The following is a 16,777-nucleotide window of genomic DNA, read 5'->3' as shown; positions in this document are numbered from 1 at the left end:
AGTTGCTGGATTGACTTGTTTGAGTAGGCTGACTTGGCTGAGGGGCTGACAAAGAAATTTCCTAATCAGTGGCTTCTTGTGGAACTGGTGCAGGAGAGGGAGATCTTGGTTGTTCATCATCAGTAGCTTCACCAAGTAAAGTTCTCTTCCTTTTTGTCTGCTTTCCCTTCTTCTTGCCTCCAATGGGCTGCTTTCCTTTAGAATGTTGTTAGTAAGAAAGAAAGCTTTTATTAGATGTTGAAAGAAAAAGAATGAAAGAAAAAGTTATAGTATTGATTACCTTTGCACATCCTCTAGCATTGTGTCCAGGTTCACCACAGTTGTTACATGTCATTACCCTTCCTTTCTTTGACTAAGACCATTGCCCTTGCCTATTAATTTTCTCATTTTTTCTCTTGTTCTCTTAACCTTTGGTCTCCCAGCCATATTTACCAAAGGAGGTGGAGCCATGTATTATGAAGGGTCAATTTTTCAGAACTTTTCTCCTTTTATTGGTTGTAACTTATGTGAATAAGTTAGGAGATAAGCCTCTTTGGTAAGGTACCAATGAATCTGACTTAGAGGGTCCAATTTCTTGTGCAATAATGCACAGATTGCATGAGGACATGGAATGCCACAAAGATCCCATGCCCTGCAGGTACATTTCTTTAACCATGGATTCACAATGTGCCTGTCACTACTTTCAGTCACCTCATATCCATTGTCTGCACTCCCATTAACATGACACTTCAATGCAATCCTCATGAATTGATTGTACAACTCCATGGTTTTGGGACTGTACTCATTTCCCCATGTCATCACCTCAGCTTCATGTTCATTAATCATGTTCATCACCTTGATTCTAATATCCTCAAGCATCTTAATGATTGGCTTGTGCCTTGCTTGCAAGATCCATGCATTGAATGACTCGGTCAAGTTGTTGTCCACAGACTAGTTCTTGCAAACAATATCAAAGAATGCCCTTCTCCAACATTTTGGTGGATACTTTAACAAATCCTCAACAGCTACCTTTCCATCATCATCTACTTGACTCATACTCTTTATCTGATCTTTGAAGTCCTCTTCATAAGTACTCCATGCAGCCCACCAAAGGAATTTTTTGTACTCACCAGAACCCCATCTCCTACACCAATTTGCTTCTATATGCTTACACAAAATCTGAAGTATGACTCAGGAAGAACAGTTTGGATTGAGTCAATCAACCCCTACAAATATCAATAAATATCATCAAATAACAGTACAAAGAAACTAAGAAAATAGCTGAAAATAACAGTACAAAGAAACAGTATATACCTTCTGCATATCTGATATAAATGTGATCCCTTCACCCATTTTGAGGTCTAGTGAAGTCTGCAGGTGACCTAAGAACCACTTCCAAGTAAGTTTTATTTCTTTATCAACAATAGACCAAGCCAATGGATATAAATAATTGGCAGAATCTTGACCAACAGCCACCAAGAGCTGACCTTTAGATTTCCCTTTCAAAAATGTTCCATCCAATCCAATGAAAGGTCTCAAACCACTCTTAAACCCAGACTTCATTGCTTGAAAACAAATATACATCCTTAAAAACCTCCTTTTGCCTTCTTCAAGAGCATCTTTTGATAAGTTAATTATCACATCACTCCCAGGATTGCTAAGTTTCAGTTCATTGGCATAGGCAACAAGCTTATTATATTCATCTGAAAAACTACCTTCAAGTTTCTCCTAAATCATTTTCTTTTCCCTTTTGCACTTAAATTCACTAACATTTACATTAAATGCAGCTTTCAAGCTTGCTCTCATCTCTTTAACCTTAATTTTGGGATTATCTTTCAAGCCTATTTTAAAGTAAGCAGCTATTGTATTTACATCAACTCTTTGATTTTCAAATGCAGGTTCATATGTGTGCTCAGGCTCTAAAGTCTTGAATTTAACCCCACCCCCCTAAAGAATCATTAGATATATGACAAACAAAGGGGCAGTCACCAACACAGATGTACCTAAGCCTTGCTGGGTCACTTTTAACTTGCTGCAAGTCATATCCATTTGCAAGAGAATACATGTTGATCATTTTCCTAGTTTCAGGTATATCTTTAAATGTCATTGACCTATCTAACTCTTTATAGTCAGTTAACTTATCATTGATGTCCCTCTTCTTTTGTAAAAAAAAGTTACTCCAATCCATCAGAACTTAATTCAGGAGAATCAGGAGAATCGGAATCATTTTCCTCGCTTTCATTATCACTACAATCAGTAGCAGCTTCAACTTCTACTATGTGTGACTCACTGTGAGTGACTATATTAGGTACATCAATTGCTGGTTCACACTCTTCTACAACAAACAAATTAATAATATTACATTGTTCACTAACAAAGTCCAATAAAGTCCTAATCCCAACATCCCCATCTATTTCATAGTATCTACCAGCAGAACCCTTTACTATTAGTTGTTGCACCCTTATATACCCAAACTTGGTATCATATTCATCAACTAAATCAGCATAAGAGAGTAAGTCAGAGTCATAACCTTTATTGATGTGCACATACTTCTCTTTATACAGCAGACGTGGCTTACTAGTCCATTTCACACCATGATGAAAAACTAAGTCAACTAGCACCATTTATAAAAGGTTGCATAGTAACCATGAATAAAGTTATTACAGCCTACCATAGTAAATGCATAAAGAAATAACAAAGACAAGAGGTACATAAATAATAAATAAACATGTAAGGGAAATCCTGAATAAACAAAAGAGGGGATAAATAAAGGGAATAAGGAAAAGGTAGAGAGGTAGATGAATAAAGAAACAAAATTGAATGAGGTACTATGATAAAGAAACGGACACAAGCATGCATATGGGGGACCACATAATAAAGTATCAAACTTAGAGTCCCACCTCAATAAAATAAGCACAAAACATATCTGTAAGAGACCCACATGAGCATCATCTTCAAAGTAAATGCAGGTAAAACAGGGGACCAAATAACAACAAGTCGGCTATTAACAAATACTTCAAATCCTTTTTCAGTAAAAAAACCAACCATATGCGACCCTTCTTTAAAAAAAACAAAAGGGACCACACATACTTGAAATCCTAAACCAGAGAAAGTTCTTCTAAAACAAAGTAATAATAAACCAAATATCATCAATTCTACCAATATACCCTAACCGACCAATAGAAATAGACAAATAATTAGGGTATAAAGTTGAAAGTCACATGCAAACACAAACACCGACAAAAACACAGACAAAGTAAAACCCTTAACGACAAATCACATATCTGAGCACATAACAGTGAAACCCTAAACCACGAAGCAAAATCTAAAAACCCTAACTTTAACAGAAAAGAAATGCGAACGCTAAGACAAAAATGCTTCATTTATAAACAACAAGCATATGAAACTAGCAGAAAAGTTCAGATTTTGGGGGAAAATCTTACCTTGGACGGCATTAACACTGAAAATAAAGGATTTTCTTTTGAACCTTCCACACTCTTCTCTCTCATTTCTATCGAACGTATGCAGACCAAATGACCCTCTTTGTCAATTTAGACGGGTCTAACTTATTTATTTAGTGGGCAAACGGGTCACGTGTCACGGGTGGGTGACGGGAAATTTAATGGGTCTGTTGGGTTTTCATTTGGTGGGGTCGATGACATGGCAGCTTACATGGATGAAATTGAGGGGGTCAGCTGCCATAGTGTCAAAACATTAGGGTTAGGGGTAATTTTTAAAACTTGATTAACGGTAGGGGCTAGATTGGACAAAAAGTATAACGGGGGGCAGAAGTAAACAATATACCATAGTAGAGGGGCAATTTTGGACCTTTTCCCATAAGGAGGAATAGATATTGGCTGAGTATCTAGTAATATTTCAATGGCAAACTCAATCTACCGCTCTGGTGGAAGGCCTGAAAGCTCATCGGGAAACTCATTAACCACCGGGATAGACTGAAGGGTCGATGACTCTTCTTTCACATCCTGTACCCGAACTAAGTGATAAATATATCCCTTTCTGATCATTTTCCTTGCCTTGAGATAGGAAATAAACCTACCTCTCGGTGATGCAGTATTACCTTTCCACTCCAGAACTGGCTCCCCTGGAAACTGGAACTAAACCATCTTTGATCTACAATCAATGTTAGCATAACAAGAAGCCAACCATTCCATACCAATTATAACATCAAATTCTACCATATCTAACTCAATTAGGTATGTTACTATAGAATGACTATGAACTACTACTATACAATCTCTATATATCTGTCTAGCTATCACTGGATCCCCAATAGGTGTAGACACCTCAAAAGGCTCAATCAACTCAAGTTTTATCCCAAACTTACTAGCAACCAACGGAGTGACGTACGATAAGGTGAAACCTGGATCAATCAATGTATATACATCATATGAGGAGACTGATAATATACCTGTAAAAACATCAGGTGACGACTCCTGATCCTGTCGGCCGGCTAATGCACAAATGCGGTTTTGAGGACCGCTCAAGCTAGATGCTCCACTTCTTCCTCTACCACGACCGGTCGGTGCCTGTGAACCTTGCCTATGGGGGGCGTACTGATGATGATGAACCAGCTACAGATCCCGCTGGCTGAACTTTACCTGCACCACCTCTCGTCGGACATTCTCTAAAACATGGCTTGGATAACCACAAGTATAACAAACACCCAACCCCACAAGGCACTGCCTGGCATTTTGCTTACCACACTGAGCACATCGTGGCAAGGGCGGCCTTATCTGACTTGACTCACCCCTATACTGAGAACTAGAGGCCCTGAAACTCTGACTAGACCCTGAATATGTGGAATAATCAAATCTCCTACCGGCAAACTGAGGGGGTTCACTAGTCGATGGCTAGGCTGGATACCTCGGGTACTGTTGTCTCTGACCGCCTCAAAACTCACCAGAAGGACCTGAAGATCTTGCTCTCTTACTCCGGCCCCTATCATGCTTACGATCGGCCCTCTGCTTCTGCTTACGCTCCTCTACACCTTGAGCGTATGCCTGAATACGAGAAATATCCATGCCTAGCTGAAGTGAGGCCGACATATAGTCATTAAGCAGGTATGGCTCCAAACCCATCACGAACCGATGAACCCGATCCTCCATCTTAGCTACAATAATGGGAGCATACCTAGCCAAAGAATCAAACTAATGGTTGTACTCCCGAACACTCATATTACCCTACCGGAGGGTCAAGAACCGATCAACTCTGGCCCGTCTAAGCTCTAGTGGCAAATAATGACGAAGAAAAGCCTTTGTATATCCTGCCATACTGTTGGAAGGGCATCCTCACCTCTGGACAACTCCCAAGACTCGTACCAATTAACTGCAACATCCTGAAGTCTATAGGAAGCCAGCTCAACTGACTTAGTCGCAGTGGCCTTCATTACCCTCAAAGTTCTCTGCATCCTATCGATAAATACCTAAGGGTCCTCGTTTGGATCTGCTCCAGTGAATACCGGAGGGTCCAAATTAATAAAACCATGAACCCTTGCACTGATGGCCCTATCTGCATGGCCAATACCTACTTCCTAGCGCCGAGCCTGTGCGGCCACTAATCGAGTCAATAGCTGAATAGCATCTCTCATCTCCTGACCCGGTGCATCTGGCTAAGAAGCTAGGGGTACTGGGGCGTGCACTGGAGCTGGTTCCCCTCGGATCTCCTCTGGAGCGGGCAGGGTATGTAAAGTCTGAGATGGAGTCTCACTCTGAGACTCTCCCCCAGCCCTGGTAACTCGTGGTGCTCGACTCGTAGTCTCATCAACCACGGACTTGCCCTTTTGGGTGGCTATAACCTTCTTAGGCATCGCTGAAAACATAATATATCATTAGGAAAATGAAACCTTATATCGCACGATCTAAGATAAAAAGGGAGGATAATATCCTATATGTCCTGCACCCTCCTGTTTATAAGTGTGGTGCACAAATCACTCATAAACAAAACTCTACTAGACACGGTCTGTAGACAACCCTAGGATGGAACTGCCCTGATACCACTTTTGTCACGACCCAAACCGATGGGCCGTGACGAGTGCCCAATTCCTTCCTGTCGAACACCCCTAAGCATATGTCTAAGATATAAACATGAAATAGGGATAGGTCATGCATAACATCTATCAATAAAGAGCTGACTCATGTGAATAACATACATGAGAAAACATGCCCAAAAGACATATATATATGCAGAACACGGTAGGACGAGACGATAAAGCTGATATGGACCACTATATATCAAAATAGAAGCCGACAAGGCCACACACCATCCAGCTATACATGACTGTTTACAGACCTCTAATAGAGTGTACAACTGTATAAAGGACGAAACTGGGCCCCATGATCACGACTTTTACAACTTCAACACCAAAACTCAACAATAAGATATTTTAATAAATAGCAACTTCAAGTAAGGTAACTCAACAGTTAAATATTTAACAAGTCAATAAGGAAATAGTAACTTCAACTAAGCATGTAAGGGCAAATAACAAGTAAGAGATGAGACAAGTATTAACAATGTCAAGTAAAGCATGTAAGGATAGATCAACGATGATGAATATCACATGTTATGACAATTCGATTAAAAGCATGAAAAGAATCTACATAGCTTAAACCGGTTAATTACCACATATAGCCCGTGTACCCACTCGTCACCTTGCATACACGGCTTTCACGTACCACAAATGACACAAAACAACTCCAATCCTAAGGGGTAATTCTCCCACACAAAGGCAAGATTCTTACCTCAAAACACGCTAACTCAATCCACTAGTAAGCCTTTTCCCGGAATATCCAACTCCAAACGGCTCGAATCTAGCCAAAATAATTTTATACCATAAATACAAACCATAGAAAACTATTTCGGATAATAAAGTTGCAATCTTTAAAGAAAATCAAAAAGTCAATTCAAAAAGTCAACCCCGGGCTCGCATCTCCAAACCCGACCAAACTAACAAAATCCGAACACCCATTCAATAACCAGTCCAAACATACTAAAATTATTCAATTCTGGCCTCAAATCGCCATTCAAATCCTCAAAATATAGCTTAGTATGTTTTCACAAATTTCCCCATTTTTTTCCAACTCAAACACTAATTAAATGGTAAAAACAATAATGGATTCATGTATAATAATTAAAATTCGAGTCAAAATCACTTACCCCGATCAAATCCTTAAAAATCTCTTCAATAATTGCCCAAAACCGAGGTCTCTAGCTCAAAAGGTTAAAAACTGAACAAAACCCTCGATTTGGAAATTAAATATCTGATGCCCAGTTATTGGCTTATGCGATCGCGGAAAAACAAATGTGATCGCGTAGAACAAATTACACCAGCTCACAAAAGCCTCTTACGCGATCGTGTGATCTCATTCGCGAACGCGATGGTCAAAGATCCTCAGGCTACGCGGTCGCATTCCAGGCCACGTGAACGAGATGAACAATGTGTGCCTCCCCACTATCTCTCCTTCCTTCTACGCGATCGCGTCTCATAACTACGTTTGCAATGCACAACTTTTCCACCTTCCGCGAACGCGAACTCTTTTATGAGATCGAGAAGAGCAAATTCCCATCTGCCAACAAGGACTCTACATGATCGCGGGTGAATCATCATGAACGCATTGAAAGAAACCAGAACACAGAAAAACCAGCAGTCCACAAATAGTCTAAACTCAATCTGAAACACGCCCGGGGCCCCCGGGACCCTGTCCGAACATACCAGCCAGTCCTAAAACACAATACGAACTCGCTCGAAGCCTTAAATCACATCAAATAACACCAAAACTATGAATCACACATCGATTCAAACCTAATAAACTTATGAACTTCTATCTTCTAAAACTAATGCCAAAACATACCAAACCAACTTCAAATGACCTCAAATGTTTCACACAAGTCACAAATGATAAAACGGACCTATTACAATTTCCAGAACTAAAATCCATACCCGATATCGATAAAGTCAACTCTCGGTCAAACTTCTAAATCTTCCAAACCTTCAACTTTCGCCAATTCAAGCCAAAATGACCTATAGACCTCCAAATCAATATCCGGACATACGCCTAAGTCCAAAATCACCATACGAAACTATCGGAACCATCAAAGCTCCATTTCGGTGTCGTCTACACAAAAGTCAAATTCCGGTCAACTCTTTCAACTTAAGCTTCCAACTTTGGGACTAAGTGTCCCAATTCACTCCAAAACTCACCCGAAACCAAACCAACCACCCCAAAAAGTCACATAACCACAATATAACATAGAAGAAGCAATAAATAAGGGAACGGGGCTAAAATACTCAAAACGACCGATCGGGTTGTTACACATATGGAATCAAGCAGTTATGAAAATGGAGAGAGACCATTTATACTGATCATTCAAGTACTATAGAATCACAAAAATACATTAGAAGGAAGAATTAATTCAAATGACATAAGATGAAGTACCCAAACTAAGATGATAGTTTAGTTTCCACCATTAAAGGTTCATATCCATTTTAGTTTAGTTTATTAGGTGAACCATTTCAAATGTAAATAACACTAAGGCAAATTAGTATAGCATACATAAGTGCCATGGTAGAATATCAGGGAGGTCTAAAGTCAAGATAGGTACATAGAATCATTTAAAATTCTTGTTAATTACAGAAACTCAGCAACACATAGACTACTCAACTCAAAGACACATTCATTAAGATTACAAGAGTAGTCGACTAGTACTTGGTCTTGTTTTCAGGTTGTTAAAGAAACATATAACTCCAAATCTTGATAATCAATCATAAACTAATGAAAAACACATCAAGGAAGAGATAACCAATTATAACATATCATAAGCAGAATTGATTAACAAAAAACAACAGAATAGGCATGATTTTAATTAAATGATTGAAAGAGAGGAAGGGTCAAGGATCACTGACCTTCCTTTGAGCAGTAAACCAAACAAGAATTCTCTTAGCTATTTGTAATCAAAACTTAAACTCCAATCGGTGTAAACTCTGAACTGGAAAGAAGAAATAAAAATTCAGTTAAGACGCTAGCTTTTTATTTTGCTATTTAGAACTTTAGGTGCAGTTAATCATACTTCTGTAGTTAGGTTGTTTTGGTAAGAGCATTGAAGGCTTCCTTTTATAGTGGCATTCAATTCTTTAGGTTTCAACAGATTCAAAACGATAGTGGAGAGCGACGAAGAGTTGATGATGCGAGCAAAATCGAGTACAATCGGAGAAGAACAGAGGGAAATCAATAGAGATTTTACCTGGGAAGAGGGAAATTGACTGTTGAAGGCAAACTTATCGGACAAAGCTCAAAAACCCAGAGGTCACTACGTTTGACCTCTGGGTACAGAATCTTCATAATGAAACTCCGAAGAAGCCCCGTGCATGCTCCGATTTAACAAAGCACAAGAGAAATCTGGAGATTTGATGTTTCATTTGTATTCTAGGGTCTTCAGATTTGGGGAATTTTGAATCTTATTAATTAAAAAGGAAAGAAATAGCAAGATTCGTGGTCACAGGGGGCAATAAGGATGATTTACTGGTTGATTCATGACCTTGCACGAATTTGTGCAAGGTTTGCGATTGATTTATCTGTGGGAGTTGAGAGAATAGAGAGAGGAAGGGGAAAGGGTGCGGCTGAGTCAAAGAGCAAATGATTTAGGGGTTGGGTAGGGATTTGGTTGTCTCTAGGTTTAAACGGGTGGGAGTAATCTGGGCCATTGGATCTTTAGATCAACGGCCCGAATAATTCAGGCTTTAAAGTTTTAAAATAATGAAATATATGAACCATTGGATCTCCGGGTTTTGACGGTTAAGATTGAACCAGAATATGTGTTCAAAATTAATGAAAAATAGGAGGTAAAACATGGGCCGTTGATCAAATGGGAGGACGGCTTAGATTAAATGTACTTCTTGTGTGAGTATGATGAAGGGGTGACCTGGCACGATTTAATTGGATCGGGTAAGGTTGCATGGATTTCCAAGGTAGAGTATGGAAGGGGTTCGGACTGGGTCAGATTTCGATTAGGGCTTGTGTATTGGGCTAATGCTAATTTAAGATATAGCTATTTCGCATTTAATTGTGGAATTGCAATTATAGCCTATTTAGTCTTTAGCATTTTTAGAATAAATTTAAATAAACTTAAATAATTTCAATAAAAAATATTAGAAATTATAATCATCAAATACACTACTGATTACTTTAATTAGTTAATTAATTATTAAATATCTTATTTTCCTATTTTTGACATTAATTTCGAATCATTTTGAAATAGTAGGCTAATTTACCAAAATTAAGAAATAACCTTATAAAATTAATTATAAACTTATGTAATGAATATAAAAGTTATTTTAATAGTTTTAAAAATAGTAATATGTTTATAATTATATAATACTAAATTATTAATTTAACACCATTAATTACTTAATTTATATAAAAATAAGTATTTATTAATTAGAAAATATTTTCAATATACTTACTGAAAATTATTAAGTGCAAGTAAATTAATTATAAAAGGGAGGGTCAAAATTGGTGATCAAAAGTTGCCCCTCTTTGACCGGAGACGATAAAAGAGTTTTCGGGCAACAAAATTGAACTAAGACCAATTTTGTCCGACTTTAGGCATATATTGCACGAATGCCATATGGATTTAAGGAAGATTATGAGTTGTAGAATTAGGGGAAGAGTTTAGGAAGATTTCGAGTGAATTTTGGGAAAATTGGGCCGAATTTTGGCTTTGAACTGCTTACATACCTCGGGTTTAATGAGGATCAGGCCTCATGTAGTTCTCGAATGATGATTTGGAGAAGGCGATGCTTGCAGGTATTTCCCCAGTATCGTATAACACTGCAAGACAAAAGATTTTGGTGCCCACGATAGTTCTGAATTGTGGCTTGATTTGAAAGATTTGATGAATTAGAGTTCCACTGATCGTATTTGAGTTTGAGTTTAGATCCTTCGCTCTCTTATGAGTTTGTTATCCTTCATAGAGTTGTAACTTGGTTTGCTTCTTAGAAGAAGTTCCACATCGCGATGTTTGATCCTGCAAAACAAAGTACACACATACCCATATATCGTAATGCAGATATGTTAGGATGCGATGTAAAAGATGCAGGGATGATGATGCTTGGCTACCGGCTGGTCGTTATTTGGGATCAGGGCGACGAGATACTTGAATTTGACTCGATTGTTAGCCGAGCTATGTACCTTCCACAGCTGCCGGAGCATTAAGTCTCCTCATGATTGGAGTATCTCTGTGCGATGGGAGTAGTTGACTTGTAATATAGAATGTATCTCTGCATGATGGGAGTATCTCCATGCGATGGGAGTAGTTGACTTGAAATGTAAACCATCTCCGCGCGATGGGAGTATCTCCACGTGATGGGAGTAATTGCATTGAAATGTAAAGCATCTCCATACAATGGGAGTTTCTAACTTGAAAAATGTAAAATGCTTGTAAGTTGCACGAGCAAAACGTCAAAACATTCAAGATAAAATAAAGAAATAAGGAGCATACCCAAGAGATACTTTTAACTGCAAAACTAATTGCGGTTGTCGATCGGCAGAACGTATGGAAGAATTGAACGATTCATCCTTTGTTTGATGAAGTTGGCGAAGAAATTTTCAACTGTTGTATTCTCTGATATGGCGGAGTGATAGTGTGAAATGCTCCAGTTGGCAAAGCAAACATTTTGCTATATACAGTCTTTGATTGGCAAAGCCGACAGCTCAATTTGTACAGGGCGCTCCGCTTGGTTGAGCTGATGGTTTGTTATATGCATGGCTCTGATTGGCGGGGCCAGCAGCTCCCTATATGCAAAGTGATATGCTTGGTTGATCAGATGGTTTTCTATTTACAATGTGCTCCGAAGTCGGAGGCTTGGTTCCAGAATACCTGCAAAGAATTTGGGAGTTTGTCCTAAGTCATGTGAGGGAATAAATTAAATGATGAAAGTGAGATAAGAATCATGATAGAGTAGCGGGTCTGTCATTGCTCTGAGCTTGCCTCAGCATTCTTCGTATCCTATTGGTCCTGCGTTCAAATTAAAAACCTTAGTATGGGGGTGTTGGTTTGTGTTGACCGTAGTCCTGTCCTTGCCCCGAGTCTGGTGGGATTATGCCACGAAGTTCGGTAAGTGGAATGATAGTTTTTTTTTTAAAAAAAACATTTTGAAAATTATCCATTTTATGGTAAATACCGTTGTTCCAGATTATGACATGTTTAGAAATTCCCTCAGACGCAAATGTTGTTTCTGGAAGATTCTATCTCGTTGATGTTGATTCTTGGAGATTCCCCTAATTACATAGCTTCTTGTTGTTTCGATTGCGTCCTAATCTAAACGAATGCACTACAAAAGGTCTTTCTAGGGTTATGAACGAACCTTTTCAGGTTGCCTACGTATCCAAAATAGAATTAGGTCTGAACGTAGTTTGAGGGTAATAAAATAATAAATAACAAGATGATGATTGAGCCTAACTCAAGCAGCCTACGTATCCAAATGGAATCAGGTCAAAACGTAGTTCGATTACAATAGATGCAAAATGATGGGAAATTGAATATGAAGTGGCCGAGTCTGACTCAGACTGCCTACGTATCCAAATAGAATCAGGCTAGAACATAGTTCAATTACAATACATGACTGAATCTGATAAGGATTGTCTACGTATTCCTGCCAAAGGAAATCAAGTCGTGACGTAGTTTCGAGTACATACAAAATGATATTTGGATTTTCTATTATGAAGGAGGGGGAGAGACTAGACCCTATGTTGGTTGCCTACGTATCCCATCGTGGGAAGTCAGGTCGGGTGTAGTTCTGTTACAGTCAAACCCTAATTCTACTGTCTTCAAATGTAGTATCTCTTGATTGCATCTGAGTTTATGGGCTTCGTGCTGACTCTTCCGTCCATTTAGGCTAGGATCAGAGCTCCTCCCGACAATACTTGATGGACCACATAAGGACCCTACCAATATGGCACGAATTTTCCCTTGGCTGATGAGGGAATATTTTCTTCAAACCCAATTGCCCCGGTGTAAAATTTTCTTCCTGATGGATGATTCTGAATTTTTCACAAATCTCCCTCATGATATCACTGTTGATATTGGCCGCATTGTCAGTGTTGATCGACTTTGGTATCCCGAATCAGCAGACTATGTTGTTACAGACGAAATCTGCTACCACTTTCTTTGTAACAGCCTTGTATGTAGAAGCTTCGACCCATTTGGTGAAGTAATCGATGGCTACCCCAATGAAGTGATACTCGTTTGATATGGAAGGTTCTATAGATCCAATCACGTCCATGCCCCAAGCAGCGAACGGCCAAGGAGAACCCATTACATTCAGCTCGTTAGGTGGAACCCGGATGAAATCCCCATGAATCTGCCACTGGTGACACTTTTGCACGTAACGGATACTATCACTCTCCACAGTCATCCAAAAGTATCTGGATATTAAAATTTACTTGGCCAAAGTGAAACTATTCATATGAGGTCCGCATATCCCTGCGTGTATTTCTTCTATCAATCTAGTTGCTTCAGCAGCATCTACACATCTTAACATACCCAAGTCTGGTGTCCTCCTATACAGGACTTCCCTATTGAGGAAAACGTGATTTGCTAGCCTTCTGAGTGCTCACTTCTGGACATTGGTTGCATTCTCTAGATAATCTCTTGTTTGAAGGAACCTTTTGATGTCGTAGTACAATGGCTTACCATCTGGCTCCTCATCAACATGGAAACAGTACACATGATGATCTCGAACCTCTATCTCGATAGGGTCGATGTAATTCTTATCTGGATGCTGGATCATGGATGACACGGTTGCGAGAGCGTCGGCAAACTCGTTCTGGATTCTAGAATGTGTTTGAACTCAATCTTGGTGAATTTCTTGCACAACTCTTTCACGCAATGCAGATACGGAAGGATCTTGACATTCTTAGTATTCCATTCACCTTGGACTTGATGTATCAGTAGATCAGAATCTCCTATGACTAGAAGCTCCTTGATGTTCATGTCAACTACCATCCTAATTCCGAGGATGCATGCTTCATACTCGGCCATATTATTAGTGCAAGGGAACCTTATCTTTGCTGATGCCGGGTAATGATGTCCTGATTCTGAAATTAAGACTGCCCCAATTCCCACTCTTTTGAAATTTGTTGCTCCGACAAAAAACATTCTCCATCCTAAGTATGACTTTGTGATGTCTTCTCTGACGAACAACACTTCTTCATTCGAAAAGTTATGTAGTGAGCGGCTTGTAGTCTTTGTCCACTGGGTTCTCTGCAAGGTGGTCAGCTAATGCTTGTCATTTGATGGCCTTCTGCGTTACGTACACAATATCGAACTTGCTGATAAGAATTTGCCATTTGGCTAGTTTTCTTGTAGGCATCGGCTTCTGGAAAATGTATTTGAGCGGGTCGAGCTGATATATCAGATGTGTGTGTATGCCGACATGTAGTGCCTCAACTTCTGGGTGATCCAAGTCAAAGCGCAGCAGGTCCGCTCTATGAAAGTGTATTTCGCTTCATACAGTGTAAACTTCTTGCTCATGTAGTAGATATCTTACTCTTTCCTCCCGATCTCATCGTGTTGTCCCAACACGCATCCAAATGCATTGTCCAAAACAGACATGTATAGTAACAATAGCTTCCTGAGCTCGGGGGAACCAACACCAGTGGATTTGACAAGTACTCCTTGATCTTATTAAAAGCTTTATGGCACTTCTGTCCATTTTGTAGCAGCATTGATTTTTAACAACTTGAAAATAGGTTCGCAGATTACCGTCGACTGGGCTATAAATCTGCTGATGTAGTTTAATCTTCCAAGGAAACTCATCACGTCCTTCTTGCTCTTGGGCACTGGTAGGTCTTAAATGGCTTTGATCTTTGAAGGATCCAATTCTATCCCTTTCCTGCTCACGATGAAACCTAACAATTTTCCAACGGAGACTCCGAATGCGCATTTTGCGGGATTCAACTCAAATTGTACCCTTCGCAAACATTCGAAAAATTTCTTCAGGTCATTCAAATGTTCCGCACTCTTCCTAGATTCGATGATGATGTCATCCACATATACCTTCCTTGTGGATCATATCATGAAAGAGGGCCGTCATGGCCCTCATGTAAGTAGCACCGGCGTTCTTGAGGCCGAATGGCATTACTCTATAGCAATAAACTCCACATGGCGTAGTGAATGTTGTCTTCTCCACATCTTCCTCATGCATCAGGATCTGGGGTATCCGGCGAAACAATCCACGAATGACTGCAGCTCATGCTCCGCATAATTATCGATAAGGATGTGAATGTTTAGCAAAGGGAAATTGTCCTTTGGACTGGCCTTGTTAAGATCTCGATAATCTATACATATCCTGATCTTCCCATCCTTCTTTGGCACCGGTATGATGTTTGCCAACCATAGGATAATTGGTGACTCTCACCACATTTGCCACTATTTGTTTGGCTACTTCTTCTTTTATCGTCAAACTCAAATCTGGGTTGAACTTTCTAGGTTTTTGTTTAACTGGCGGTCTGGCAGGATCGGTGGGAAATCGATGCGAGACAATGTCGGTACTCAATCTGGGCATGTCATCATATGAACATGCGAACACGTTGATGTATTGTCGGAGGAGCTCGACCATTTCTTCTTTCTGTTCCCCTTCTAAATGGATATTGATCTGAGTTTCTTTCGTATCTTCTTCGCTTCCCAGGTCGATTACATTTGTTTCTTCAAGGTTAGGCTTTTTTTGACATTCCAATAGCTTAATCTTTTGTGGGAGATTATCTGGTATCATGCTTTAGTCGTACTCTTCATAGTCTGGATCGCTTTGCTCGAGAGTTTTGTTACATGTCATAATCCCCCAACACGGGTTTTTATCGGTTTGATTACTGAAGAGAAAAACTAAGTATAAATGAAGTGATAAATAAGTTTGCAATGATTTTGAAAAAGCAATTCTTTTATTTTATCAAAAAGGGAACGTTTAAGCGTTCAAGGAGGCAATTGACAAAAGAGTACAGGCACGGTTCAAGACTCAATTGACCATGTGTTTTTCAAAAGTTTTACAATTCCACACTACCAAGACTCCCGGCGAACCAGAGATGGGCTGGCGGTCCAATTCTGCAAGTCCTCTTCTGGTTCGGCATCCCGAATTGCCGGTGTCTTGATATTAGCTTCATTGTGGCATTCCTTTATCATGGCTACGAATAGTATTTCCATTCCATCTACAATGTCGTCCTCTGGTGTTGAGCTCTAACCCGTACACGGAACACGTTCTGGCACAAAAGCCTTCTTCCCAAAGCCACTAGTGTAGGTCTTTCCACTTAGAGGCTGATATCCTAAGCCAGCTCTACCCTTCTGTCCCCTTGGCTCAATCGGCTCCATTATCCCATCTGATCGGGCTTCCAGCCCGGTCCCTGGTCGGTATCTATACTTCATGATTTCTCTCATTGCCATCTTTGACCTATATGGTGACTGCATACCCAAATTCTGCTCAGTCTTCTCTATCTCCGTAGTTTGCATGATCTCGACTGCATGAAAGGCGACCCCATCCAATCCTTCTATGAAATGGATTGCATGTTCTAGATAAGATGTCTGGCTCCATTCACCGTGAATTGTAATCTCTTGGCAACGCCACTCAAATTTCATGCACTGATGGAGGGTGGACGAAACTACCCCTACCATATGTATCCAAGGTCTTCCCAGCAACAAGTTGTATGAGGATGAAATGTCCATTACTTGAAACAGTATTGGGAACTCAACTGGTCCAATTTGCAGAGCTAAGTAGATCTCGCCAATGACGCCTTTC

At 39.8% G+C, this 16,777-nt stretch overlaps 1 protein-coding gene across 1 annotated transcript; it reads right to left on the bottom strand.

Annotated features, from left to right (window-relative positions):
- Window positions 1-471: 471 nt before the first annotated feature.
- LOC107768810 (uncharacterized) lies at window positions 472-2,086 on the bottom strand. Its single transcript, XM_016587965.2, has 5 exons — window positions 1,973-2,086; window positions 1,750-1,926; window positions 1,294-1,707; window positions 1,009-1,158; window positions 472-930 (listed from the first exon to the last, which is right to left on the bottom strand). Exons 1-5 carry the CDS (start codon window positions 2,084-2,086, stop codon window positions 472-474), a joined length of 1,314 nt encoding a protein of 437 aa, XP_016443451.2.
- Window positions 2,087-16,777: the final 14,691 nt, after the last annotated feature.

This window comes from Nicotiana tabacum, chromosome 23, assembly GCF_000715075.1.
Source record: "Nicotiana tabacum cultivar K326 chromosome 23, ASM71507v2, whole genome shotgun sequence".
Lineage (NCBI taxonomy): Eukaryota > Viridiplantae > Streptophyta > Magnoliopsida > Solanales > Solanaceae > Nicotiana > Nicotiana tabacum.
Note: the sequence above shows the minus strand (reverse complement) of the source record. Positions and strands in the feature narration are given on the sequence as shown.

Coding starts and splice junctions, on each gene's coding strand:
- LOC107768810 (XM_016587965.2), bottom strand. CDS start 2,086: ATGACATTTAAAGATATACCTGAAACTAGGAAAATGATCAACATGTAT. Junction 1,927..1,972: donor CAAGGCTTAGGTACATCTGT/GTTGGTGACTGC, acceptor ATGATTCTTTAG/GGGGGTGGGGTTAAATTCAA. Junction 1,159..1,293: donor TTATATCAGATATGCAGAAG/GTATATACTGTT, acceptor GTCATACTTCAG/ATTTTGTGTAAGCATATAGA.